This window comes from Vulpes vulpes, chromosome 2 (assembly GCF_048418805.1).
Source record: "Vulpes vulpes isolate BD-2025 chromosome 2, VulVul3, whole genome shotgun sequence".
NCBI classification, from domain to species: domain Eukaryota; kingdom Metazoa; phylum Chordata; class Mammalia; order Carnivora; family Canidae; genus Vulpes; species Vulpes vulpes.
The window spans coordinates 54969773-54994834 of record NC_132781.1 but is presented as its reverse complement, the minus strand read 5'-3'; the positions used below and the strand labels follow the sequence as shown (position 1 = coordinate 54994834).

General features: G+C 47.1%; 2 protein-coding genes across 28 annotated transcripts in view; both read left to right on the top strand.

Annotated features, from left to right (window-relative positions):
- The window catches only part of ODF2 (outer dense fiber of sperm tails 2), a 35549-nt gene extending 18831 nt beyond the window's left edge, over positions 1 to 16718 (top strand). For 26 of the 27 annotated variants that reach the window (XM_072748475.1, XM_026009430.2, XM_026009429.2 and 23 more), the window contains 13 exons: positions 591 to 662; positions 2548 to 2619; positions 2743 to 2859; positions 3480 to 3665; positions 4140 to 4249; positions 5762 to 5897; positions 10009 to 10119; positions 10225 to 10329; positions 11280 to 11438; positions 12740 to 12840; positions 14649 to 14811; positions 15247 to 15372; positions 15815 to 16718. In XM_072748475.1, the coding sequence (XP_072604576.1) occupies positions 591 to 662; positions 2548 to 2619; positions 2743 to 2859; positions 3480 to 3665; positions 4140 to 4249; positions 5762 to 5897; positions 10009 to 10119; positions 10225 to 10329; positions 11280 to 11438; positions 12740 to 12840; positions 14649 to 14811; positions 15247 to 15372; positions 15815 to 16003 (1647 nt within the window). In that variant the 3' untranslated portion in view covers positions 16004 to 16718. Of the gene's footprint in view, positions 1 to 590; positions 663 to 2547; positions 2620 to 2742; positions 2860 to 3479; positions 3666 to 4139; positions 4250 to 5761; positions 5898 to 10008; positions 10120 to 10224; positions 10330 to 11279; positions 11609 to 12739; positions 12841 to 14648; positions 14812 to 15246; positions 15373 to 15814 lie in introns of those variants that run through there. The other variant, XM_072748477.1, reaches the window with a different exon arrangement.
- A 1725-nt stretch (positions 16719 to 18443) lies between these two features.
- Positions 18444 to 25062, top strand: part of GLE1 (GLE1 RNA export mediator) — a 35910-nt gene continuing 29291 nt past the window's right edge. The window contains exons 1-2 of the mRNA XM_026009434.2: positions 18444 to 18673; positions 24230 to 24451. Coding sequence (XP_025865219.1) covers positions 18575 to 18673; positions 24230 to 24451 — 321 coding nt within the window. The 5' untranslated portion in view covers positions 18444 to 18574. The remainder of the gene's footprint in view (positions 18674 to 24229; positions 24452 to 25062) is intronic.

The following is a 25062-nucleotide window of genomic DNA, read 5'->3' as shown; positions in this document are numbered from 1 at the left end:
CCATCCCAGGACCCTGAGATCATGACCTGAGCTGAATGCAGACGCTTAACTGACTGAGCCACCCAGGCATGCCTGTTGATTTGTTTGTTTTTAAGATTTAAAAAAAAATTTTAAGTGATATCTACACCCAACGTGGGGCTCAAACTCACAACCCCAAGATCAAGAGTCACTCATTCCACCCACACTGAGCCAGCCAGGTGCCCCTCAATAGAGCTGTTTTTTAAAAAAATCAAGTAGTAGCACAGAAATACAATATGTTATCATTTTGGTAAGATCACCCATAGATCCTTCTCCTCCTGCCCCCCCCCCCACCCGTAGAAGGTGCTATTTCTCTAGGTGTATCTATATATAAATGCATAGAGAGAGGATGGGCAGGACCCTAATCAAACTAATAACAGTAAAGTGGGGTTTGGAGGTGGATGAGGGAACTTTAGCATTACTGGTTCACTGAATATTTTATAATGAGATTGCAATTTATTTATGACTCCTATAATTGGAAATATAAATTTTGGAAAAGAAAGAGAATCCGGAGGATGTAGACATCTGGGTTCATTGCTTAACCACTTGGCTCTATCTGTCTTTCCTTGAAGGATTCCGAAAGGCTGATGGAGCAACAAGGAGCTCTACTAAAACGGCTGGCGGAGGCGGACTCAGAGAAAGCGGTAACACAGCGCCCCCTGCCGGCTCTAGTGGCTTATAGGCGACAGTGTGCAGAGGGGCTGGCCCAATGCAGTAGTGCTGGAGCCTGGCTCTGATAATTATTTGCGCCTTAGTTTCATGATCTGTAAAATGGGCTGATGTCCCCTATCCTGCCTGCTCTGCTGGGCTTGTCTAGCTTGAACTACGACACTGAACACAACATAAGAACTGCTGCTGCTGGATTGTCTAACCATCAGAGTCTGTTGCTTGAATTAACCATATTTGTATTATGGATTCAAAAGACTTTGACTCAACAGTTCTACTTCTAGAAAAAGGACTTTGACTCAACAGTTCCACTTCTAGAAATCACTCCCAAGGCGGCATACTCCAAAGTCTGGTCCATGGAACCCTAAGTTCCTCACAATGTTAATGGGTACCAGACACAAAAGCAGGCAGTGATCTGAGGCCAGATAAATTGGGAAGTGACTGGCTGACCTGTACAAAAAGTTCACTGAGTTAACTCCAAAGCCTTTTGGAGCATTTGAGGTATGAATGCCCTCGTGAGTCTCCAAGGGTTTGGCCCTTGGTCCTTAATGCCTCTCAGAACATCATGATGGGAGATTTGGCAGTGAAGGGGATGATGCCTAAGTCTATCTCCTCAGTTTGAGAGGCTGGGAATCAAATTATGAACATCAGTAAGTTAAAACTTTAAGCTGCCTTTTCAAAAGATATAGAAGATTTAAGCACAGTATGGTAAATGTTGTGGGATTGAAGGTTATGGAACAAAATGCATAAGACTTTTTAATGCATATTAGCCATTTGTCTTTGGCTGGGGAATTAATTATAGAGATTCTTTAGCATGTTTTTTGTTTTTCATTGTTTTCCACAGCTAACATTATTTTACTTATTTGTTTATTTTTAAGATGTATTTGGTTGAGAGGGGAGGAGATTTATTTATTTATTTATGACGGGGGAGAGGGGGCACGCATGAGTTGGGGGAGGGCAGAGGGAGCGAATCTTGAAGTAGACTTCCCACTGACGGGGGGAGCCTGACTCCAGTCTCCTTCTCATGACCCTGAAATCATGACCTGAGCTGAAAGCAAGAGTCAGATGTTTAACTGCCTGAGCCACCCGGGCGCCTCCATCTATTTATTTTTAAATTATTATTATTTGTTAAGTAGGCTCCACAGCACGGAGCCCAACATGGGGCTTGAACTCACAACGCTGAGATCAAGACTTGAGCTGAGATCGAGACTTGAACGCTTAACGGACTGAGCCACCCAGGCGTCCCTAACATTATTTTAAATTGCAAAATCAGGGAACCCTGGGTGGCGCAGCGGTTTAGCGCCTGCCTTTGGCCCAGGGCGCGATCCTGGAGACCCGGGATCGAATCCCACGTCAGGCTCCCGGTGCGTGGAGCCTGCTTCTCCCTCTGCCTATGTCTCTGTCTCTGTCTCTCTCTCTCTCTCTATGTGACTATCATAAATAAATAAATAAATAAATAGCGAAATCAATACCTGCTTGTCGTCTTAAATATTTAATACAGGGAAGCCCGGGTGGCTCAGAGGTTTAGCACTGCCTTCAGTTCACACCCTGGAGACCTGGGATCGAGTCCCATGTCAGGCTCCCTGCATGGATCCTGCTTCTCCCTCTGCCTGTGTCTCTGCCTCTCTCTCTCTCTCTGTCTCTCATGAATAAATAAATAAAGTCTTAAAAAAATTTTTAATACAGATGTTGAGTGCTTCCTGCTAGGATCTTTGTGGCATGGGCCAGTGTATTTGGGACCTTGGGCCCTGGTGGCCAGGCACCATAGGAGTTGCTGTCCCCACCCCAACACCCCCACCCCCACCCCCGGCCTGGCTTCTTTGCCCTTCCCTGGGGGCTCATGACAGTGTATGTTCTCTCTAGCGCCTGCTGTTACTACTGCAAGACAAGGACAAGGAGGTAGAAGAGCTACTCCAGGAAATACAATGTGAGAAGGTACCATCCCTGACAGTTACTCTTCCTAATGAGCCAGTAGAGCTTAGTGTATAGAGTGTGCACTGGAATTGGAAACAGGGGTTCAAATGCTGGCTCTGTCACTTTCTCCATCTCTCCACAAAGGCTCAAGCAAAGACAGCATCCGAGCTTTCTAAATCCATGGAGTCCATGCGTGGGCATTTGCAGGCACAGCTCCGGTGCAAAGAGGCCGAGAACAGTCGCCTATGCATGCAGATCAAGGTACCTGCTGGCCCCACTGGTGGGGAAGGAAGGGCAGGTCATGGCAGTCCCAGGGCCGTGAGCCACACTCAGGAAGGCTTGGCCCCAAAGGTTTATGGGGTACTTGATGCCAATGCGCTCCTGCTTCAGAGAGATTCTGGGACAGAGGCAAGAGCAGTGGACCCTAGAGGCCCTGGGTACCCTTCCCTGCAGTGACTGGGTTCAGTGTCATGACCCAGGGCCAATCACTTAATCCCTTAGGCCCTCAGGCCTACCCCTGGGGAGGGAATGGTCTCAAATGCTGCTTGCCTGTGTGAGCCAGGGACCCTCTGAGGTCAGGCTCTGCCAAGTGACTGAGAGATTCTTCTGACCACAGTGTTGGAAGTTGAAGGAAGGATTCCAGAAGAGTCCTGTCCTAGCATTAAGACTCGATGGGTTTAGTGATCTGGAGAGGTGCCATGGGGAGCTGGGAATGGCCCCTATCCCTGGCCTGCATTTGGAGAGCCCTAAGCCCCCACACAGTTGGTGACCCATTTTCTCTTTCCTTCTCCACCATCCTCTCTTTTTGCTGGTCCTCTTTCCCTCGCTCCCCTCCACTCTTCTCTCCCCGCCATCCCCTGCTTCCGGCCCTCTCCTCCCAGAACCTGGAGCGCAGTGGGAACCAGCACAAGGCAGAAGTGGAGGCCATCATGGAGCAGCTGAAGGAATTAAAGCAAAAGGGAGACCGAGACAAAGAAACCTTAAAGAAGGCCATCCGAGCCCAGAAGGAACGAGCTGAGAAGAGCGAGGAGTATGCTGAGCAGCTGCATGTGCAACTTGCTGACAAGGTGGCGGGCCTTCCCTGAGGGTGGCCACGGGGTTGGGATGGGGGTGGAGGGCGAAGAGGGTAGAGGTATCAGTGCTGGCTAGGCAGTGCTGGCTAGGCGGTAGCCACTGGCTGTGAGCTGGCTGTGATCAGAGGGTTGGTGATGGTGGAAAGGGCGAATGTCCTGGGGGGAGGGGCGGCAGTGGGTGAGTAAATGGGTAAAAGGATGAAAGCAGGGTGGGTGGCTGGCTGGAGACCCTGAAGGGGACATTTTAGTCAATATCGTGTGGGAATGATAGTTAAGAAAGATTTCCAAGTAAAGTGCATGTTATTGCTAGAAATCTAGAAGCTAACAGCTGGGCTCAGTCACCCTTGGTGTCTCTGGAAAGGGACTGTGGGGGTGAGGAGTCATCCAGGTGAGCCCAGCCCCCCGCTTCCTCGGCCTCAGTGCTGACCCATCACGGGGGTGACGGGTCCTGTGGTCCCATGTTCCCAGGATCTTTATGTCGCTGAAGCTTTATCCACTCTGGAATCATGGAGGAGCCGCTACAATCAAGTTGTGAAAGACAAGGGAGACCTCGAGTTGGAAATTATCGTCCTGAACGAGTACGTGTGTTTAGAAGAGGGCACGTGGGCTATTGAGGGAAAAGGGCATACAAGGCGGGTCCCAGCACCCTCACAGCTGTTGTGTAGTCTCACCCGTCAGGGGCTGCGTTGGGCTGAGGTGTGGCAGCCCTGGCCGTCAACGTGGAGGGGCTGGGCTTCTCTACTCACAGAGGTCCGGGAGCCACTGGAAATGCCATGTCTTCTCTCTATTGTCTGCCCAGTGACAGCAGCTGTTTTGCCTAGCAGTTGGTAGGTCAGAGTAGGAGGCAAAAGTGGCCTCGTTGTAGGGGATGGAACTCAAACCTTTCTTGTCACTAGCTACCAGTGACCAGATATTCTCAGTGTCATCTATAATCCTGTATTCGTTCATTTGAAAAATATTTATTGAGCATCTGTTCTATACCAGGCTGTGTGCTGGCCTTCAGGGTCACAGCAGTGACAAGACAAATGCATCCCCTACCCTCTTGGAGTTAGCCCCGGACTCCAGGAGAGAACCCCAGCTACAGAGATCTGGACTCCCAGGGCTGTGTACTGATCATGGGGGAGTTAGCTGAGAAAGTGTCTCTTGATTTTGCTGTATTCTACTTAATATAGCAAACATTCTGAGAACCTGCTATGTGTTGGGCCCCCTGCCAGGAGCTATCCTCTTGGGGTTCTCTGTCTGGTAGGAGATAATGAGGGCAGAAGGATACATGGAACAGACAAGAGGAATTGGGGAAGGGATGCTCTAAGGAAGGACATCTGAACTGGGTTTTTTTAAGGGTGAGGAGGAGTTTGCCGGGTAGAACAACATGATGTGTTTGCTTGGGCCTACTACTCTGTGCTTAGCAAATATTTGCTAAATGAACTGTAATTGATCATTCCTGAGAGCACACACTGTGTAAAGTTTCTGTATTGGGTCTGTGGTCAAGATAAAGCAAGCATCTGAGAGCCCAAATGTTCCTGTGAGGCCACAGTCTCGGTTGCTGGATTACAGCCCTGCTGAGTGACTGGTAGGGAAGGAAGGGAGTGAGGGCAGGTGGACACTTAGCGTCTTTCCCTCTGTGCTGTATACATTCGCTGCATTTTTTCTGTCCTGTGCTAGGTAAATGCTCACACATGTGAACAAGGGAGAGGAATGTCTGGGGGTGTCCCTGACCACCCAGCCTGGGAGTTCTGTCCTAACTTCAAGACCTGCTGGGCTAAGAGATCCATAGGGTGCCATGAAGAGTTGGGAAGGGACCCTGTCTCTGGTTCTTATCTTCAGGGAGTGTCTTGGCCTCGTAGGAGGATCAGAAAACAAAAGGCTTCTTTCTGGAGGGAGTGGTATGGGAGACAAATCTAGAGGCTGTTAGAAGAGGGGTTTGTGGGAATGCCACAGCAGCAATGCCAGGGCAGAGCAAGGGAGTGGAGACTGGGGAGCAGACAGGGCACTAGGGAGGAACACTTGGCCCCACTCCACACAAAGACCTGGGCTTCTCAGAACCCACGTAATTGCTTCCCTTTGTCTGCTTTCACTCTGCGACCTTCTAGCCGGGTGACAGATCTTGTAAACCAACAACAAACATTGGAGGAGAAGATGCGGGAAGACCGAGACAGCCTGGTGGAGAGACTACACCGGCAGACTGCCGAGTATTCCGCGTTCAAGTTAGAGAACGAGAGGCTGAAGGTCTGTAATGAGAGTGGGCCCACACCATGAATGGAGGGCAGCAGGATCCCTGGTGGGGCACTCCAGATGGGGCCCCACAGATGATTAAAGGCTCTTCAGAGGGCCTGGAGGCAGCGACATGATTAGGATGGTGTGCACTAGAGTCAGAAAGGCCTGGATTTGGGGCACCTGGGTGGCTCAGCTGGTTAGGCGTCTGTCTTCAGCTCAGGTCATGATCTCGGGTTCCTGGGATTGAGCTCCACATTGGGCTCTCTACTCAGTGGGGAGTCTGCTTCTCTCTCTCAAGTAAATAAATAAAATCTTGAAAAGAAAGGCCTGGATTCAAGTTCTGACTACCTTTCACTAGCTACAGACCCCTGGCTAGACGGTTTATCCTTTGTCACTGTGATTTTCTTAGCGGGAGGAAAGGAGACTCTGGTGAGAACATGGTAATGTGTGTGACATGCTTAACACTCCCACTCAGCCCATGTGGGTGAAACATACTCGACTGGAGGTGGGCACTGACTCCTGGGAAGCTACCGCCCCCTTCATAAACATCCATTCCCCTCACCTCCCAACCTCCCAATAGTGGAATGGTTGTCTCTACTTTATAGAATAAGGGGAGACAGGCTTAGAGGGGGGTCAGGTTTGTTGCCAAGATTTTGCCCTGGAAGTGTTAGAGCTAGTTAGGATTTATAGCCCAGTCATATTCTGAAGCTCCAGCTCTTAACTACTTGATGTGTACCCTCCTAGCACAATAGGGACAAGAGGCACTGGATTCAGGGTTCATGTTTCAGGAGCCAGGTTGGACCTTTTTAATTGAACTTGACCGTCAAATCTAGGTTTATGTGTTTATTTTTTAAAATACTTTATTTTTAAGTAATTTCTATACCCAACATGGGGCTTGAACTCCCAACCCTGAGATCAAGAGTTACATGTTCTACCAACTGAGCCAGCCGGGTGCCCCCAGGTTTATCTTTGCTTACTGATTTATCTGTTAATTGAGATTGATTTTTAAGGGAAGTATGACATATGGAAAGGTATACACATTCTAGAATATTCATAAAGTGAACACATTTTGTCCATCAGTCACCCTGATCCAAACCTTACTAGCATCCCAGTGACCTCATCTGTTTACAAATATCCATGGGAGAGGTGACTGTTATCTTGACTTCTGTCACCACAGATTAGCTTGCCTGTTTTTGACTTTCATGCCTGGCTTTCATTCAGCGTTATGTCTGTGAATGATCCATCCTGTGTAGCAGGTCTCGTTCTTCAGGCTGTTTGGTCAGCCGTTGTAGGAGTAACCATACTATATTTATCCCTCCTGTCAATCGACATTTGAGTTGTATAACATCTTCGTACATCTTTGAGTGCACCTATTTGGGGTATTTTTATAAGTTAAATACCTTGAGGTAGAATTGCCTGGTCATTGGATGGCGAATATAAGTTCAGCTTTGGTAGAGGTTACCATAAAATAGGGCAGTTATACAAATTTATACTCTCATCAGGTGTGTGCAAGAGGCAACAGTTGCTCCCTGTCTTCTCAGGGACACTTGGTATTTGTCTTTCTCAATGGAGCCACTCTGGTGGGAGGGGTGCCACCTCATTTTGTTTTAGTGGGGTTGCTGGGAAGTGAAAGGCAGCCTCTAAGCCTAACAGGTGTTTAGGGGATTAGTTACAGCAATTGTGTCTGTGGAGGGTCATATAGTGTGGCCATGCAAAATGATGTTTGTAGGGGCGCCTGGCTGGCTCAATCAGGAGAGCATGAAACTTTTGGGGTTGTGAATTCAAGCTCCTCGTTGAGTGTACAGATAATTAAAATGTTTTTAAAAAATGATGTTTGGGGATCCCTGGGTGGCTCAGCGGTTTAGCGCCTGCCTTTGGCCCAGGGTGCGGCCCTGGAGTCCTGGGATTGACTCCCACATCAGGCTCCTGGCATGGAGTCTGCCTGTCTCTCTCTCTCTCTTTCTCTCTATGTCTCTCATGAATAAATAAATAAAATCTTTTAAAAAATGATGTTTATAGAAATGTATTGTCTATAATGTTGTTGATGATGTTCTCTAGTAAAAGTTGAAAGCATTACAGAAATCTGATACAGAAGTGATGTTCTTTGTTTACTGTAGATACACATTTTTCCAGTCCCCCCCCAATACTAATAAAGATATTCAAACACATACACACCCATTATTCTGCAGCTTGCTTGCTTTTCTCATTCAGCCATCTTTCATGGATATCTTTTTAAGTCAGGTTTTATTTTTTTTAGGTCAGGTTTTTGTTTTATAGCTTTATCTCTTTAAAATGAGTGCATATTGGGGTTTTTTTTGTATTGAGATACTATGATTCCTTTTGTCCCTTCTACAAAAGGTGAACATTTAGGTTGTAGGAGAACATTTGTTGACTTGAGAAGTAGGTCACAATAATGGTTACATGAAAAAGCATGTTTCAAAGCAGTAAATACAATATAATCTCATTCCTGTTGAAAAAAATAATAAAGTATCTTCTCAGCTACAGACAGCGATAAAGCAAGGCATCATGCATCATGATTGGTTGTTTGTGGTCTTACCTCAATTTTCTTTTTTTTTTTTTTTTTTTTTTAAGATTTATTGATTTGAGAGAGAGTGAACAGGAGCAGGGAGAGGGACAGAGAGAGAGAGAGAGAGAGAAGCAGACTGACTCCCTGATGAATGGGGAGCCCCATATGGGGCTCCATCTCATGAACCTGAGACCATGACCGGAGCTGAAACCAAGAGTCAGATGCTTAACTGACTGAGCTACCCAGACACACACCCTGTTTTTTAAAGATTTATTTATTTATTTTAGAACAGCCAGGGGGAGGGACAGAGGGAGAGGGAGAGAATCCCAAGCAGGCTCCCCACAGAGCCCGACTCAGGGCTTGATCTCACAACTGTGAGATTTTGACCTGAGCTGAAACCTAGAGCCAGACACTTAACTGACTGAGCCACTCAGGGGCCCTTTACCTCCATTTTCTTTTATTCTTTTTTTTAAGATTTTATTTATTTATTTATTTATTTATTTATTTATTTATTTATTTTTAATTTTTATTTATGATAGAGAGAGAGGCAGAGACACAGGCAGAGGGAGAAGCAGGCTCCATGCACCGGGAGCCCGATGTGGGATTCGATCCCGGGTCTCCAGGATCGCGCCCTGGGCCAAAGGCAGGCGCCAAACCGCTGCGCCACCCCGGGATCCCCTAAGATTTTATTTATTTATTCACGAGAGATACACACACACACACACACAGGCAGAGACAGGCAGAGGGAGAAGCAGGCTCCATGCAGGGAACCTGATGTGGGACTCGATCCCGGGTCTCCCAGATCATACCCCGGGCTGAAGGCAGTGCTAAACTGCTAAGCCACTGGGGCTGCTCAACCTCCATTTTCTTTAACGATTATGTATTACTTTTGTAGTAAGGACAAGAAAACACAGGAATTGCTTATTTGCATCTACAGTTGACCCTTGAACACACAGGTTTGAACTGTGTGGGTCCACTTATATATGGAATTTTTTTGATAAATACAGTTTAGTATTGTAAGTATTTTTCTTTTTCTTTTTTTTTTTTTTTTAAGATTTTATTTATTTATTCATGAGAGACACACAGAGAAAGGCAGAGACACAGGCAGGGAGAGAAGCAGGCTCCCTGAAGGGAGCCTGATGTGGGACTCAATCCCAGGACCCAGGGATCATGACCTGAGCCAAAGGCAGATGCTCAACCACCAAGCCACCCAGGTGTCCCTAAATGTATTTTTCTTATGATTATCCTAACATTTTATTTGCTTTATCTTACTTTATTGTAAGATTACAGTATATAATACATATGTAGCATACAAAATATGTGTTTATTGACTATATATGTTGTTGGTAAGGCTTCTGGTCAACAGTAAGTTGTTCGTAGTTTTGGGGGAGTCAGAAGTTACAGGTGCATTTTCAACTGTGTGGGAGTTTGGTGGCTCTAAGCTCCCCATTCATTAGTTGCCCTGATACCTCCCTTAGGAAATCTGCTAGTGTGGGTTTGAGTAGCAGGGCTTCCTTTGGCCCCTGGGAGTGAGAGTAGGATGGCTGCCCGCTCTGGGAACCTTCCTGGAGGTTACTCACTAGCCACCCCTTCCAGGCTAGCTTCGCCCCGATGGAGGACAAGCTCAATCAGGCGCACATTGAGGTACAGCAGCTGAAGGCATCAGTTAAGAACTATGAAGGGATGATTGACAACTATAAGAGTCAGGTAGGTGGTGGACCGGGATGTTAATCATGAAGCCTCTCCCAGGGTGAGCTGGCCATCAAAGGTGTTTTTCACTGAAACTCAGCTCAGTGCTTTGCTGCCCCCTAGGTGATGAAGACCAGATTGGAAGCTGATGAAGTGGCTGCCCAGCTAGAACGCTGTGACAAAGAGAACAAGATCCTTAAAGACGAGATGAACAAAGAGATCGAAGCGGTACCGCTCTCCTTGCTTGCTTTCTTCACCCACACAGGCCCATGTCTGTCCCCCTTGGTTGCCTGTGAGCCTCCCTGATTTAGACCAGAAAGATTAATGAGTTCAGCCCAGTTCCCATTGCTGGGCTGGTCCACGCTTCCCTGTACGTGCCTTCTCTCTCTTGAGCTGCTGTTCTATTCCGTTTCCTCCTGGTTTTCTTCTTTCTTCAGTTCCCTTAAAATAATCTCTCCTGCTTCAAGCATCCAAGTGAATTCAAATGTTCAAATCTGCCAGGTCTTAGGCATGCCTATTTCATTCTGGGTCAACCCAAAGATGTGCCTCCCCTCCCCTTCCTCTTTCCCCAGACAGCCTTATTCTAGAGCAAAGGGATCATTTCATCTTAATATTAACCTAGGAGAAGGGCTGAGTCCAGGCTGAGTCACTAATCTGTTGCATAGCCTTGGGCAAGTCCCCCATCCCCATCCGGTCCCTAGCCTCCTTGTTAATACAGGATGGACTAAGTCAGAGAGTTCTAACCTTCTCCTCTGACCTGTAGCATTAAGATTGCCTTCCTAGGGGCTTTGGAGTTAGACTGGACCTTAATCCTGGCTCTATCAGTTTCTAGCTGAGCAACCTTAGGGAAGTGGCTTTGCTCTTATGATCCTTAGAGTCCTTATATTGGGACAACAGCATCTACTTTATAGGTTGTTGCATGAATTAATTGAGAGAGCCCTTAGCATAGTGCCTGGGTCCTGGTGTTTGCTATGTAACAGTCATTATTCTTAAATGGCAGGCTTGAGGGCAAGTTAAGGTCAAGTGTGTCCCTCAGAGAACAGCTGGACACCCTCAGTATTCTCACAGGATCCTCTTCTGGGGACCAAGGGTGACCCTGCCCTAACTCCAAAGGACTCTGGCTAGCCCCACCAGCAGGGGGACTCTTCCCAAGGGTGGGCTTTTCTCTCCTGCTGCAGGCCCGTAGGCAGTTCCAGTCCCAGCTGGCTGACCTGCAGCAGCTGCCTGACATCCTGAAGATCACAGAGGCTAAGCTGGCAGAGTGCCAAGACCAGCTGCAGGGCTATGAGAGGAAGAACATCGACCTTACAGCCATCATATCAGACCTGCGCAGCCGGGTAAGGGACTGGCAGAAAGGGTCCCACGAACTGGCGCGAGCAGGGGCCCGCTTACCAAGATGAGCTGCACATACCCCCCAAGGGAGGACCACTTCCTTTTTCTTGGCTGCCGCTTTCTGAAAGGAGTGAGCTATCATCAGTGCTGTGAAATAAAAGTCTGGTGTGCCAAATGCCTTGTGTTTGCACAAAGTGATTGTAGTTATAGGAGTCGTCACTCTGCTGTGTTGCCCCGCCCCCGGAAGCTCCAAGTCTCTAACTGCCTCTGCTCTTCAGGCTCTCCTGCTGTGCTGGGCCACGCCTCCAGCAGAGACACCCAGCCAGAGGTGTTCTTTTCCCCAACTTTCTCTTGCTTGAGCTGCCTTTCCCTACTCTTACCAGATCCATGGCCTGAGGTTCTGACCTGAAAGAGGGCTCCTTCCCCCTAGAAGCAGACTGCCTCTTGGTTACTGGAATCCTGCCTCTGGTCTATGCCTCTCCTTTATAGTGGGACCTTGGGCCAGGCCCTTCTCCACTCTTGACCTACTGCCTTGTAACAATAAACGTAGCTGTGGTTTTTGTGAGCACAGACTTTGTACTCCAGTATTCTCTCATGTAATTCTCCCAGGAACTTTGTGAGGCACAGATACTATTTTCTCCATTTTCCTAAAAGCAGCCCAAGGCATAGAGATACAATTTCCTGAGGTCACAGAGCTGATACTTAATGAACAGGGTTTGGAACCCAGCTAGCTCCATCTGCTTTCCAAGCCCATGTTCTCAGTCCTCTTAAGTTGCCTGCCCTGTCTTGAGCCTGAGCATTCTGAGGGCCTTTTGAGGCTGCCATCTGAGACTTCTGCATATGGCAGCTCTCTGGATAACTTCTCAAACTCGCCAGCCTGAAAGACTTGCTAGGTTTCCTGTTGCCTCACCTGCACTTGTCCCTCATCAAAGGGAGAATGAAATCAGCGGTGTCAACAATGTAGTTGGTAAAGCTCCGTGGCCTGGTCATGTGGGGCCAGTTAAGCCCGCCATCTGCTTCTGTCTTCTGTCTGCCCTGGATCCTATTGAGTGGCCTCTCCTGATCAAGAAATCGTCACCGTGGTTCATTGGGATGAAACCTGACTTCTCTTCGTGTGGGGAAAGCCTTCACAGGAGCTGGGCCTAACCTGTCCTTCCTCTCCTCTCTCCAGGTTGTGCGTTGAGACTTGGATGCCTGTTGAGGGCAGCATGCCCGTCTCCTGGGTGTGGATGGCAGGTCCTAGGGGGAAGGGAGGGCTGCACCAGGAAGTTCCTTCATAAACCAGTCTGTGTTCCTGTCATTTTAGATCGAACATCAGGGGGACAAGCTGGAGATGGCAAGAGAGAAACATCAGGCTTCACAGAAGGAAAATAAACAGCTGAGTCTGAAGGTGGATGAACTGGAGAGGTTAGAGGCACTTGGTCCCATCTCTGTCCTCTTCCTAGGACCTGAGACTTTCAGCCACTTAGCTGCTCTGGGCTTACTGTGCAGAAGTGTTTGAGGGACTCAAGGTCCTGGAAGGTACAGGGCAGACCTCAGAGGAAAAGCCGTTTCCATCGCAGTGGTAAGCATTGGGGGAGAGAGGAAGGCAGTCTCTTGACTGGGGGATGCTCCAGAACAGTTTGGTCAAGTTCAGACCATCCACAGTCTCCACCTACCAGAAAGGCACACTTTACCCAGCAAACCAGCAGGATCAGGATGTGGTGGTGAGGGGGCATCCCTGCCTCCCAAATCATTTTTCATTTCTGATCCTCCTTCCCTAAGAACCTTTCTGATCTGATGCTTCTGTTACCTACGGATTATCGGAGGCAATCAGGTCAAGAGTAGTTTTTGGAGTCAGAAGCCCTGGGCTTGGGTCCTGGCCTTGGGTCTCCACTTGGCCACTTAACCTGTACTGTGATCTTGAGCAAATCCTTGAACCCTTTTGAACCCCTGTTTTACTCATCTTGAGAAAAGGATCAAGGTAGGGTTAACAATCTAGCTCATGAGGTTATTGTAAGTCTTCCATGAGGCCTTCCTCAAAGGCCTTAACACATTATCTGGTATAGAAAAATGCACTGGGGGCAGCCCGGTTGGCTCAGCGGTTTAGTGCTGCCTTCAGCCCAGGGCCTGATCCTGGAGACCCGGGATCAAGTCCCACATTGGGCTCTCTGCATGGAGCCTGCTTCTCCCTCTGGCTGTGTCTCTGCCTCTCTCTCTCTCTCTCTCTCTCTCATGAATAAATAAATAAAAATATTAAAAAAAGAAAAGAAAAATGCACTGTATAGTGTATATTAGTTGCTATTATTGCAATTTTTAAGTAGGTTCCATGTTGAACATGGGGCTTGAACTCATGACCCCAAGATGCTCTACTGATTGAGTCAGCCAGGCGCCCCTACTATTATCCTAATTTTAAATATGAGGAAACTGAGCATGGAGAGGTGAAGTGACTTGCTCAAGGTGACACAGCTGGTAACTGGCAAAGCTGTGACCTAGTCTCCTGACTGTCCTTCTCCGGAGCTTTTGGCATCTGTAAAATGATGGGTAGAGCCTCGAGTTCAGAGATTAAAGTCCTGGGGCCCTGGAATGCTGTGACTGCCCAGGTGGCTCATACAAGCCTGTATATGGGAACTTGGGCCAGCAGGTCTCCTTGGCTCCATTAATGCAGCTAGACTCAGCAGGACTTACAGAGCTTTCAACTGGAATGTATTCTAGAAGCTCACTGGGGACTGTGTGTGCATATTGGAATGCTCACAGCAGCCCTGTGGTGGGTCACATCAGTGGTAGAGAGGTCCAGCTGAAGTCCCTTTGCTGGGGGCAGGGGGGCAACTGCAAGCAGAAGCTGAGGGCATGGGTTTTGGTGACAGACCGCCAGCTGTGCTGAGCTCGGGCCAATGACTTCTGCTCCTAGTGCCTCAGTTTCTTCATCTGTAAAGTGGGGATAATGGTGGCACCCACCTTCCTCAGCTGCAAGGTGCCATGTTACGTGTGCCAACAGGCATGCTGGGCCTGTGTTTGCCCACCCACTCTTCACACAGGCCTCTAACCGGCTGTTCTGGCTGCTCAGCTCCCTGCCATTTTGATGATCAGCAGGTTTCTTTGACTTATTCCTGTGGTTCCTTGGAGACTCTTGGCGTGATGAGAGCCGTGGTCCAGGGCTGACTGGCAGCCCCCTGGTGGGGTGGAACAGGACAGGCAGGGGTATGAGCAGGGTCTGATTAAGTGTTTTCACCTAGGAAACTGGAGGCCACCAGTGCCCAGAATATCGAGTTCCTACAGGTGATTGCCAAGAGGGAGGAGGCAATCCACCAGTCCCAGCTACGGCTAGAGGAGAAAACACGAGAATGTGGGACTTTGGCCAGGCAGCTGGAGAGCGCCATTGAAGATGCTAGAAGGCAGGTCAGTCTTGATTCCATTACTAACGAGCTCTGTGACCTTGGGCAAATCATTTGACCTCTCTGAGCCTATATCCCCATCTAAAAAAATGGGCACACAGTAGTGGCACCTGCCTCATGAATTCGTCCTAAGGATCAAATGAGCAATTATACTAAAGGATTTGGCACTTTATTCATGATGGCTTATTCAATTGCAGCCTGTGTGAGACTCAGCCAGGTTTACCACAGCTCAGGTGATGACTCCTGGGGTGTGGAGAAAGGGCAGGTAAAGTGAATCCCAGAAATCCCCATAGTTAGTTCCTGTCCTGAGGCTCCAGGGAGGTATCCACAGCGATGTGCAAGTCCTGTCTGTGAGACCAGAGTGGAAGTGGCCCAGGCTTCTCTGCCAGGTATTCCCCATGTCAAGTAAGCCCGCCCCACCTGTGTGCCTTCTGGGCAGGTGGAGCAAACCAAGGAGCATGCAGTGTCCAAGGAGCGAGCTGCCCAGAACAAAATTCTGGACCTTGAGACCCAGTTGAGCAGGACCAAAACTGAACTCAGCCAGCTGCGTCGGAGCCGGGACGATGTGAGTTCAGGCTGGAGGGTAGGGGGTAGAAGAGAAGGGAGTGGATTGAGATTTTAGCTTCCTAGGGCCTGTAGGGCAAGGTGTTTCATGGTGGTTTTTATGAATATGACATGGTTTTATCTTTCTTAAATCACTTCCCCATCCCTTCAGGATATTCCAGGCAGATCCCCCTTTTTTTTTAACCCCTTTATTAAGATATCATTTACATATTGTAAAATTCACTCATTTACATTGTACAATTCAATGGTTTTTAGTATATTCATGGAGGTATGCCACTATCATCACAATCTAAGTTTAGAATGTTTCAGAAGGAAATCTCATATCCATAAGCAGTTACTCCCATTCTCTTGCCCTCAGCCCCCAACAAACACGGATCAAGTCTGTAGGGATCTGTCTGTTCTGGACATTTTGCACACTTGGCCCACACTCTTGTTCTTCTCAGGCTGACCGTCGCTACCAAAGCCGGCTACAAGACCTCAAAGATCGCCTGGAACAGTCGGAGAGCACCAATCGCAGCATGCAGAACTATGTCCAGTTCCTCAAGTCATCCTATGCCAACGTGTTCGGGGACAGTCCCTACACTACCTACCTGACCAGCTCTCCCATCCGCTCCCGGTCTCCTCCTGCCTAAGGCAGCCGATCTTGGGCCAAGAGCCTGGATTGATGCCATGGGAACTGAGGGGCTGAGCCACAGCTGGAAAGCCTGTTGTTTCCCTCTGTTCCACTGATGAAGTGTGTGCAGGATCTTGTCTGAGCTACTGGCTCCAGCAAAGTCCCTAAAACAGTGGGGGGAGGGGGAGTGCGAGGAACGAAACCAGAATGATTTAGTTTTCTCCTGACAGTCACCTAATGGAAAATTTTTGATTACCTTGACATGCCTTAAATCTACTAATCTTAGGGTACCAGATTTTAATTCACCGTGACTTTGCTCCTTCCTTTCCTGAGAAAATGATTTGGACTTTTTCTTCCAGTTCCCTCCCAGCTCTCCTTTTGAGGAATCTCTCTCTCGGGTTTTCTTTCACCTGAACCAGCAGGAGCTATTTGCCAGAGCTCCTTACCACCCTTCCTGGGCTGTGAGCATGTTCACTTGCTGTTTTATTTCATGGGTATGGTGTTTGCGCCAAGGCCCTCCCCCACGCCCAGCGGAAACCTCATGTGCTAGTTTCCTTGAGGCCACTTTCCCCCCAGCGTGTCACAACAGACACTGCAGGGCTCATGTCCAGTGGCCTTTTAAAAGTGTAACCCCAATCTCAATGATTTTTGTTTCTCTTTGCCAGGTTTGTATCTATGGAATGCATTTATTCTGGAAATTTGTGTGCTGTTTTACAAAAAGCTTTTATAATCAATATTTAAGGCTCCATTGGATGATCTCCTTTACCCACCCCTTCCCTTTTCTAAAAATAATCAAAGAAAATGCTTTGGGAGAGCCAGTAAACAAGTACTTGGTGCCTGGGACCAAGCATTCTCATTTCATTTTAGCCCAGGTCAGTTCTTCCATCCTGTGCACCTTTTTCACATCATAATCTCGTGAGATGCCTGGAGGAAACACACTGCTCAGTGTCAGGTGGGATGGATAGGATGGAGGAAGATAAGATGTGTACATAATATTTTTAGAATGTTAGTTGGTTTTTCTCTTTAAAAAGATCTTATTTTTTGGGATCCCTGGGTGGCGCAGCGGTTTGGCGCCTGCCTTTGGCCCAGGGCGCGATCCTGGAGACCCGGGATCGAATCCCACGTCAGGCTCCCGGTGCATGGAGCCTGCTTCTCCCTCTGTCTGTGTCTCTGCCTCTCTCTCTCTCTCTGTGACTATCATAAAAAATTAAAAAAAAAAAAAAAAAAGATCTTATTTTTTAAAATTCTTTTTTAAATACTTTATTTTTTAAAAAATTTTTATTTGGGATCCCTGGGTGGTGCAGCGGTTTGGCGCCTGCCTTTGGCCCAGGGCGTGATCCTGGAGATCCGGGATCGAATCCCACGTCGGGCTCCCGGTGCATGGAGCCTGCTTCTCCCTCTGCCTGTGTCTCTGCCTCTCTCTCTCACTGTGTTCCTATCGTAAATAAATAAAAATTTAAAAAAATAAAGGTAATCTCCCCATGTAGAGATTACCTTTAAAATTAAAAAAAAATAAAAAAAAATTTTTTAAATTTATTTATGGTAGTCACACAGAGAGAGGGAGAGAGGCAGAGACACAGGCAGAGGGAGAAGCAGGCTCCATGCACCGGGAGCCCGACGTGGGATTCGATCCCGGGTCTCCAGGATCACACCTCGGGCCAAAGGCAGGCGCCAAACTGCTGCACCACCCAGGGATCCCTAAAGACTTTATTTTTTAAAAAGATTTTATTTATTCATGAAAGACAGAGAGAGAGAGGCAGAGGCACAGGCAGAGGGAGAAGCAAGCCCCATGCAGGGAGCCCGACGTGGGACTCAATCCCGGGTCTCCAGGATCACACCTCGGGCTGAAGGCAGACGCTAAACCGCTGCGCCACCCAGGGATTCCCCTATACTAACAAAGTTTTTAAGGACATGTTTGTGATTCTGGACATTTAGCAAAAAATGAGCTCACACATACCAGTGCTTTCACTTAGAATAATGTTTTCCAAGATCCATCCATGTTGTAGTCTGCATTCGCACTTCATCTTATGGCCAAATAATACTCCATTGTCCGAATACACCCTATTTTATTCATCACCCTATTTTATTTAGGACACTTGTGTTTCCACTTTTTAGCTACTCTGAGTAATCCTGCTAGGCACATTTTGTGTGGATGCATGTTTCATTTCTCTAGGGTATATACACAGTTAGTGCTGGATCAATGGTAACGCTAAGCTGAGGAACTGTCAGACTGTCTTCCACAGGAGCTGCCCCACTTTAGAACCCACTAGCAATATTCCAATTTTTCCACAACCTCGTCAAAACACACTGGGTTTTCTGCAATCTGGACGCTCCAGCCTTCAGAAGATCCGGTTCCCAGCTCCAAGCAAGAAAACTAGCCTTGAGCACTACGCCCAGCGCGCAAGCGCAACCGCGCAGGCAGCCGGGATCGGCGCCGGAGGCGGGGCCACGCAGCCGTTAGGGGCGGGGTTGAGCCGCGTAGCTGTGTGCGCGCCCCGGAAGCGGAAGCGAGGGCCCGTTTCCGGGCGGCTGATTCGAGGTCTTGTTTTGTCATAAGCGGAGACTCTGAAGAGCTCCGTCAGGGTGGGGCATGCCGTCCGAGGGTCGCTGCTGGGAGACCCTGCAGGCGCTGCGCAGTTCCGACAAAGGTCGCCTGTGCTACCACCGCGATTGGCTGCTGCGGGGGGAGGTGAGCGGGGGGCCCCCGGAGTGGGCGGTGCCCTTCTGGCTCCTGGCCACGGGACCCTGCTGTTCCCTAGCCCCTGGCATGTCCTGCGCTGGGAACACGTGCATTCTTTTTAACAACCAGCATTTGTTTCCTGACTCCCGTGTGTGCATCTCCCTGTCCTAGGGTTTCTGCCCTCTCCTGCCTATTCTACCCTTTCAGGGAGCTCCCCTTATGTCAGAGGTCCTCTCCTCCCTAAAGGCTGCGGTGCCCCCTTCAGCCAGAGTTTGGCGCCTCCGTTACGTTGTCAAAACAACCCGCTCAGGGTCAGTTATTTACCACACGTCTTTTGTGCTGGGAGATCCAGATTTAGCGATGAACGATTAATGGGACCTAACCTGTGGAAAGGACCAAGATTTTAGATGACACTGTGCAGACTTGGGAAGTTTAATGGGGGCGTAGTCATTGTACCTAGGATTTGCAAAGGCAAGCACTGGATCCCAGGGCTGTCGGCAAGGTAAAGGCATAGCTGCTGTACCGGAGTTGCTGATAATCAGTTACAGATAGGATGTTGTCCTGTCTCTTTAGACTGACGTATGGAAAGCCTCTAAAGCATTTCCCCGTCTCTTATATCTCTGACCGTTTTAGGGAATGCATACCTTGTATTCCGTGGGATGAATCCCAACATGGGTCTGTCTGCTGTAGACTCACGCAATGCATTTTTGCATTCTGAATACCACAGAAATGATGCTTTGTTCTCAGTCATATCAGGAAGCACACGTATGTTGCAACCCGTCCCCACACCGGGAATGCTAACCTTGATCACTTGGTCACACTGTTACCTCCCAGATAGCTGTGCTAAAAATGCATCATTTTTCTTTATGTAACTGATTATGTACCTTGTGGGGAGGTAATACAAGATTACACCGATATCCTTTTCCTCGTCAAACCTCCACCATTGTCATTCATTATTTCTGCCTGAATCACCTACCCCTGTCAGGTAACTGAATGGCCTTTCTTTCTTTTAAAGGTTTTATTGTTTTTTATCTGAGATACAGCAGGCAGTAGCAGCGGCAGAGGGAGAGGGAAAAGCAGGCTCCCGGCTGAGCCAGGAGCCCACAAGTGGGACTCCATCCCAGCACCCTGAGATCTTGACCTAAGCGGAAGGCAGGCACTTAACCTACTGAGCCACCCAGGGGCCCCATAAATGTTTCTTTAATATCTACCATTCCTTTTTTTTTTTTTTAAAGATTCTATTTATTTATTCATGAGAGACAGAGAGAGCAGAGAGAGAGAGATGCAGAGACACAGGCAGAGAGAGAAGCAGGCTCCATGCAGGGAGCCCGAAGCGGGACTCGATCTCGATCCGGGGTCTCCAGGCTCACGCCCTGGGCTGAAGGTGGCACTAAACTTCTGAGCCACCCGGGCTGCCCAATATCTACCATTCCTTCTGCATTTGCTAGTTGGCAAAGTTCTGCTAGTTTGCTGTGAGGAAGGGCTTTCTTTTCTCCCATGTTTAACGAATATTTTATATCATGATGTACTCCTGAGTTCCTGCTTTATTCAGTGAATTTTAATCCGTTACTTGTAACCTTGTGTGTGTGTTTTCATTTGTGTGGGAAGTATGTCTTCAGGATAAACTGAGAATTGAAATTATTGGGTCAACAGGTAAACATAGATGACTCCCCACATAATAGATGCGTCAAATTGGCTTCCAATCAATGCTGATGGTGCCTTCTTGCCCGCAGCCTTGTCAACAGAATGTATTTTAATACTTTTAATTTTTGCTTCTCTAATAGCTGAGAATGAGATCTCAGGATGGTTTTACAATGCCTTTCTTTTTATTCAGATTGAATGTTTTTCTCATGTATTCGGGAGCCAATTTTATATCTTTGTGAATTGACAGTTTTTGTCTTTTGTTCATTTTTCTTTTTTTTTAAGATTTTATTTATTTATTCATAGACACACACACAGAGAGAGAGAGGGAGAGACACAGGGAGAGGGAGAAGCAGGCTCCATGCAGGGAGCCCGACATGGGACTTGATCCCGGGTCTCCAGGATCACACCCCAGGCTGCAGGCGGCACCAAACCGCTGCGCCACCAGGGCTGCCCTGTTCATTTTTCTATTGAAGTTTTTCTTCCCCCAAAATTTTACAAGTTCTCTATGTATTAGGGATAACAATAGCTTTTTATCTGTGATACGTATTACATATATTTTTTCTGGTTTGTCAGTTGAAATTTTTTCTGTTTATGGTGTTTTTTTGGATGTATGGTTTTATTTTTAACATTTGAAACTTTGGCCCTGGAGTATATTTTGGTGTAAGGAATGACAAAAAGGGTGTTGTCTCAACGTTATTTCTATTGTGTCTTGAAAATGAGTCTCATTTATAAAGTATGCATACAGCCTGTATGCTTCTGTGTCCAGATTTGGTTTGAATATCTGTTAATTGCACATGGAATGTGTACCTACGATCTAGATCAGTATCTCTCGCTGCAGCACTATTGACATTTTGGGGTGAGTCGAAGAATTCTTTTTTGTGAGGGGCTGCTATTGCTGTATTGCATTGGAGGATGTTTAGCAGCATCTCTGACCTCCACTGACTAGGTGCCAATAGCATCCTCCCAGTTGTGACAATGAAAAATGTCTCCAGACATTGCCAGCTTTCCCCTGGGGGGTAAAATTGATCCTGCTGTAGAACCACTGATCTAGGTAAAATAATAACTTGCAACTTTTTAAAAAAAGATTTTATTTATTTATTCATGAGAGACAGACAGAGAGAGAGAGAGAGAGAGAGAGAGAGAGAGGCAGAGGCACAGGCACAGGCACAGGCAGAAGCAGGCTCCACTTAAGGAGCTCGACGTGGGACTCAATTCCGGGTCTCCAGGATTACGCCCTGGGCCGAAGGCGGCGCTAAACCGCTGAGCCACCCAGGCTGCCCCATAACTTGCAATTTTTGAGTAGTTATTATGTGCTAGGATTTTTAAGCCCTTAATATCTATTATCGTTTAATCCTCCTCAACTGTTTCAAGGTGGATCCTTTATTATTCCTTTTTAGAAGTGATGAAGCAGGGCACCTGGGTGGCTCAGTCGGTTAAGTGTCTGCCTTTGGCTTCAGGTCATGGTCTCAGAGTCCTGGGAGTAAGCCCTGGGGTCCCTGCTCGGTGGGGAGCCTGCTTCTCCCTCTCCCCTCTGCTTATGTTCTCTCTCGCTATCTCTCTCTCTCTCTCTCTCTCTCTTAAATTAAATAAATAAATAAATAAATAAGTAAAATCTTTTTTTCCCAATTTTTTAAAAATTCATTTGACAAAAAGTAAATAAATAAAAAAATAAATTCATTTGACAGAGCACACAAGCATGGGGACTGGCAGGCAGAGGCAAAGGGAGGGGGAGAAGCAGACTCCCCGTGGAACAGGGAGCCCGATGTGGGGCTTGGTCCTACTACCCTGAGATCATGACCTGAGCCAAAGGCAGACACTCAACTGCCTGAGCCACCCAGGTGCCCCAATAAATAAAATCTTTAAAAAATAAAAGAAATGATGAAGTTTAGGAAGTGATGAAGTTAGGTAAACTTGCTCATGGTTATACAGGTAAGTGGAACGTCAGGATGGAAGTTAAGCTAAGAGGGGAAGCCCAGGTGGCTCAGCGGTTGAGCATCTGCCTTCGGCCCAGGGCATGATCCTAGAGTCCTGGGATCGAGTCCCACATCGGGTTTCCTGCATGGAGCCTGCTTCTCTCTCTGCCTGTATCTCTGTCTCTCTCTCTGTGTCTCTCATGAATAAATAAATAAATAAAAATCTTTAAAAAAACAAAAAAAACAGTCTTTAAAAAAAAAAAAGGAAGTTAAGCTAAGAAAGGCTGGTTCCAAATTCAGTGCTTTTAATCACTATTAATATTTGTTTGTTTGTTTGTTTATTTATTCATAGAGACACACAGAGAGTGAGAGGCAGAGACACAGGCAGAGGGAGAAGCAGGCACCATGCAGAGAGCCTGACGTGGGACTTGATCCTGGGTCTCCAGGATCACGCCCTAGGCTGCAGGTGGCACTAAACTGCTGCGCCCCCGGGACTGCCCTCACTATTAACTTTTAATAGTGCTCTTAATCAGTATTGTACCATTTTTCCGTATTTCCTGGTAATATTTTCCTGGTATTTATTAAAGTTCTCAGCCAGAATTGCTGTGTACTTTGCAATGAAATGTTATAAGCTTTTCTGGTTTGAAGCGCTGTATGGCATTTACACAGAGGTAATAATTAACTGGTAGAGTTGAATAAGTTGTCCACACACATATTAAAGAGTGCTTAGAACTTGTTTTGTAGTCTTTCTATTATAAATCCCATTTGTGGGACACTTGGGTGGCTCGGCGGTTGGCTGTCTGCCTTCGGCTCAGGTAGTGATTCCCGATTCCCGGTCCAGGGATCGAGTCCCACATGGGGCTCCACCTCGAGGAGCCTGATTCTCCCTATGTCTCTGCCTCTCTCTCTGTGTCTCTCATGAATAAATAAATAAAACCTTTAAAATATATATACATATATATGTAAATCAACCCATCATGCTATCACTTTATTATTTTTTTTCATGCTGTCACTTTAAACTTTTACAGTGATGTATGTCAACTATATTTCAATAAAACTGAGAAAAATTGAATCTGAAGTATGGTATTACATAGAATTCACACTCAGTACTTTTTTTTTTTTTTTTAAGATTTTATTTATTTATCCATGAGGGACAGAGAGAGAGAGGCAGAGACACAGGCAGAGGGAGAAGCAGGCTCTATGCCGGGAGCCCGATGCGGGACTTGATCCTGGGACTCCAGGGTCACGCCCTGGGCCGAAGGCAGGCACCAAACCACTGAGCCACCAGGGATCCCCACTTTTTTTTATATTTTTTATTTATTTTATTTTTAAAATTTTTTTATTTATTCATGATAGACATAGAGAGAGAGAGAGAGAGAGAGAGAGAGAGAGAGGCAGAGACACAGGCAGAGAGGGAGAAGCAGGCTCCATGCAGGGAGCCCGACGTGGGACTTGATCCCGGGACTCCAGGATCATGCCCCCTGCCAAAGGCAGGCGCTAAACCTCTGAGCCACCCAGGGATCCCCCACTTTTTTTTTAAAACATGGGGCTGAGATCAAGATCTGAGCTGAGATCAAGGATCAGATGTTTAACTGAGTAAGCCACCCAGGTGCCCTCACATTCAGTAGTTTTAATCGACTAACGTCCCCCTGATTGTGTATGCTGTAGCTTATGTCAAAATTTCCTGTGTCCTTTTCTGTTCTGATGTTTTAGATTGCTTTCAAATATGCTTTAATGACCAACTTTGTGCGTTGTTCCTTTTTCTGTGGTTAGAGTTATTTAGTCTGATGCTTTAAAAGGATAGTAATCAGGGTCATTATCAAGAAACCGCTTTTTCTTAATCTCTGATTGTTAGTACAATTAGATTGGGTCTTTGGTATGTATGTATGTATTTATTCAGGGCTTCTTAGATTACGAGTAAGGCAGGTAGTGGATTGTAAGGACAAAATTATTCTTGATTGCTTAGATCAATTGATGTATAAGTTCAACTTCACCCTCTTCTCTCTAGGATGTTTTGGAAGAATGTATGTCTCTTCCCAAGCTGTCTTCCTACTCTGGATGGGTGGTAGACCATGTCTTACGCCACACGCAAGAGAACCCACTTTCCTCTGAGACCGCAGCATCCTCTGGATCCACCTTAACCCTTGGCCAACCTTCATCTGGTCCCAAATCTCCTGTCAGAACCCCCACCTTCTCACCAAGCTCCTCAGTAACACCAGATGGAGCAGAGGTAAGGTTTGTGATCAGCTTAAGACAGGAGTCAGTGGTGGCTGAAAAGTTGAAGTGTTTAAAGGGCCCCTGGCAGGCTCATGCTGTGGAGCATGCAACTCTTGCTCTCAGAACCATGAGCTTGAGCCCCATGTTGAGCATAGTGATTACTTAAAAATCTTTAAAAACGTTGAAGTGTTTAACATTGTCAGATGACAGTGACCTTACCCTGGGGAAGATAGTGGTGGCTCTTTCTTATAGCTGTTGTGGGGACGCCATTCACTACATCATGCAGCGTTCTCTCTCTCTCTCTCTTTTTTTCATGCAGTGTTCTCTTTACGAAGAGTGGAGAGAAAGATTCCCCTCTGTTCTTAGTAGCAAGAATAATTATTAATGTCGTGAGCAGTTGGGTTTTTTTTTTTTCTCATGAACATTGCAGGAGTTTAACTCACGAGGTTTCCCTTTTTGTATTGGCTGCTGGAGGCTTACAGTAAATTTCATACCTGATCTCAAGATGTATGTACCTTATCATGGTTCTGTAATTTGTAAAACAAAATCTGTAATTTGTTTAAAAAAAAAAAAAGCATTTTTACCCTCTTTTTGACTATTTTGTGCCTGCCTTTTTTTCTCCCA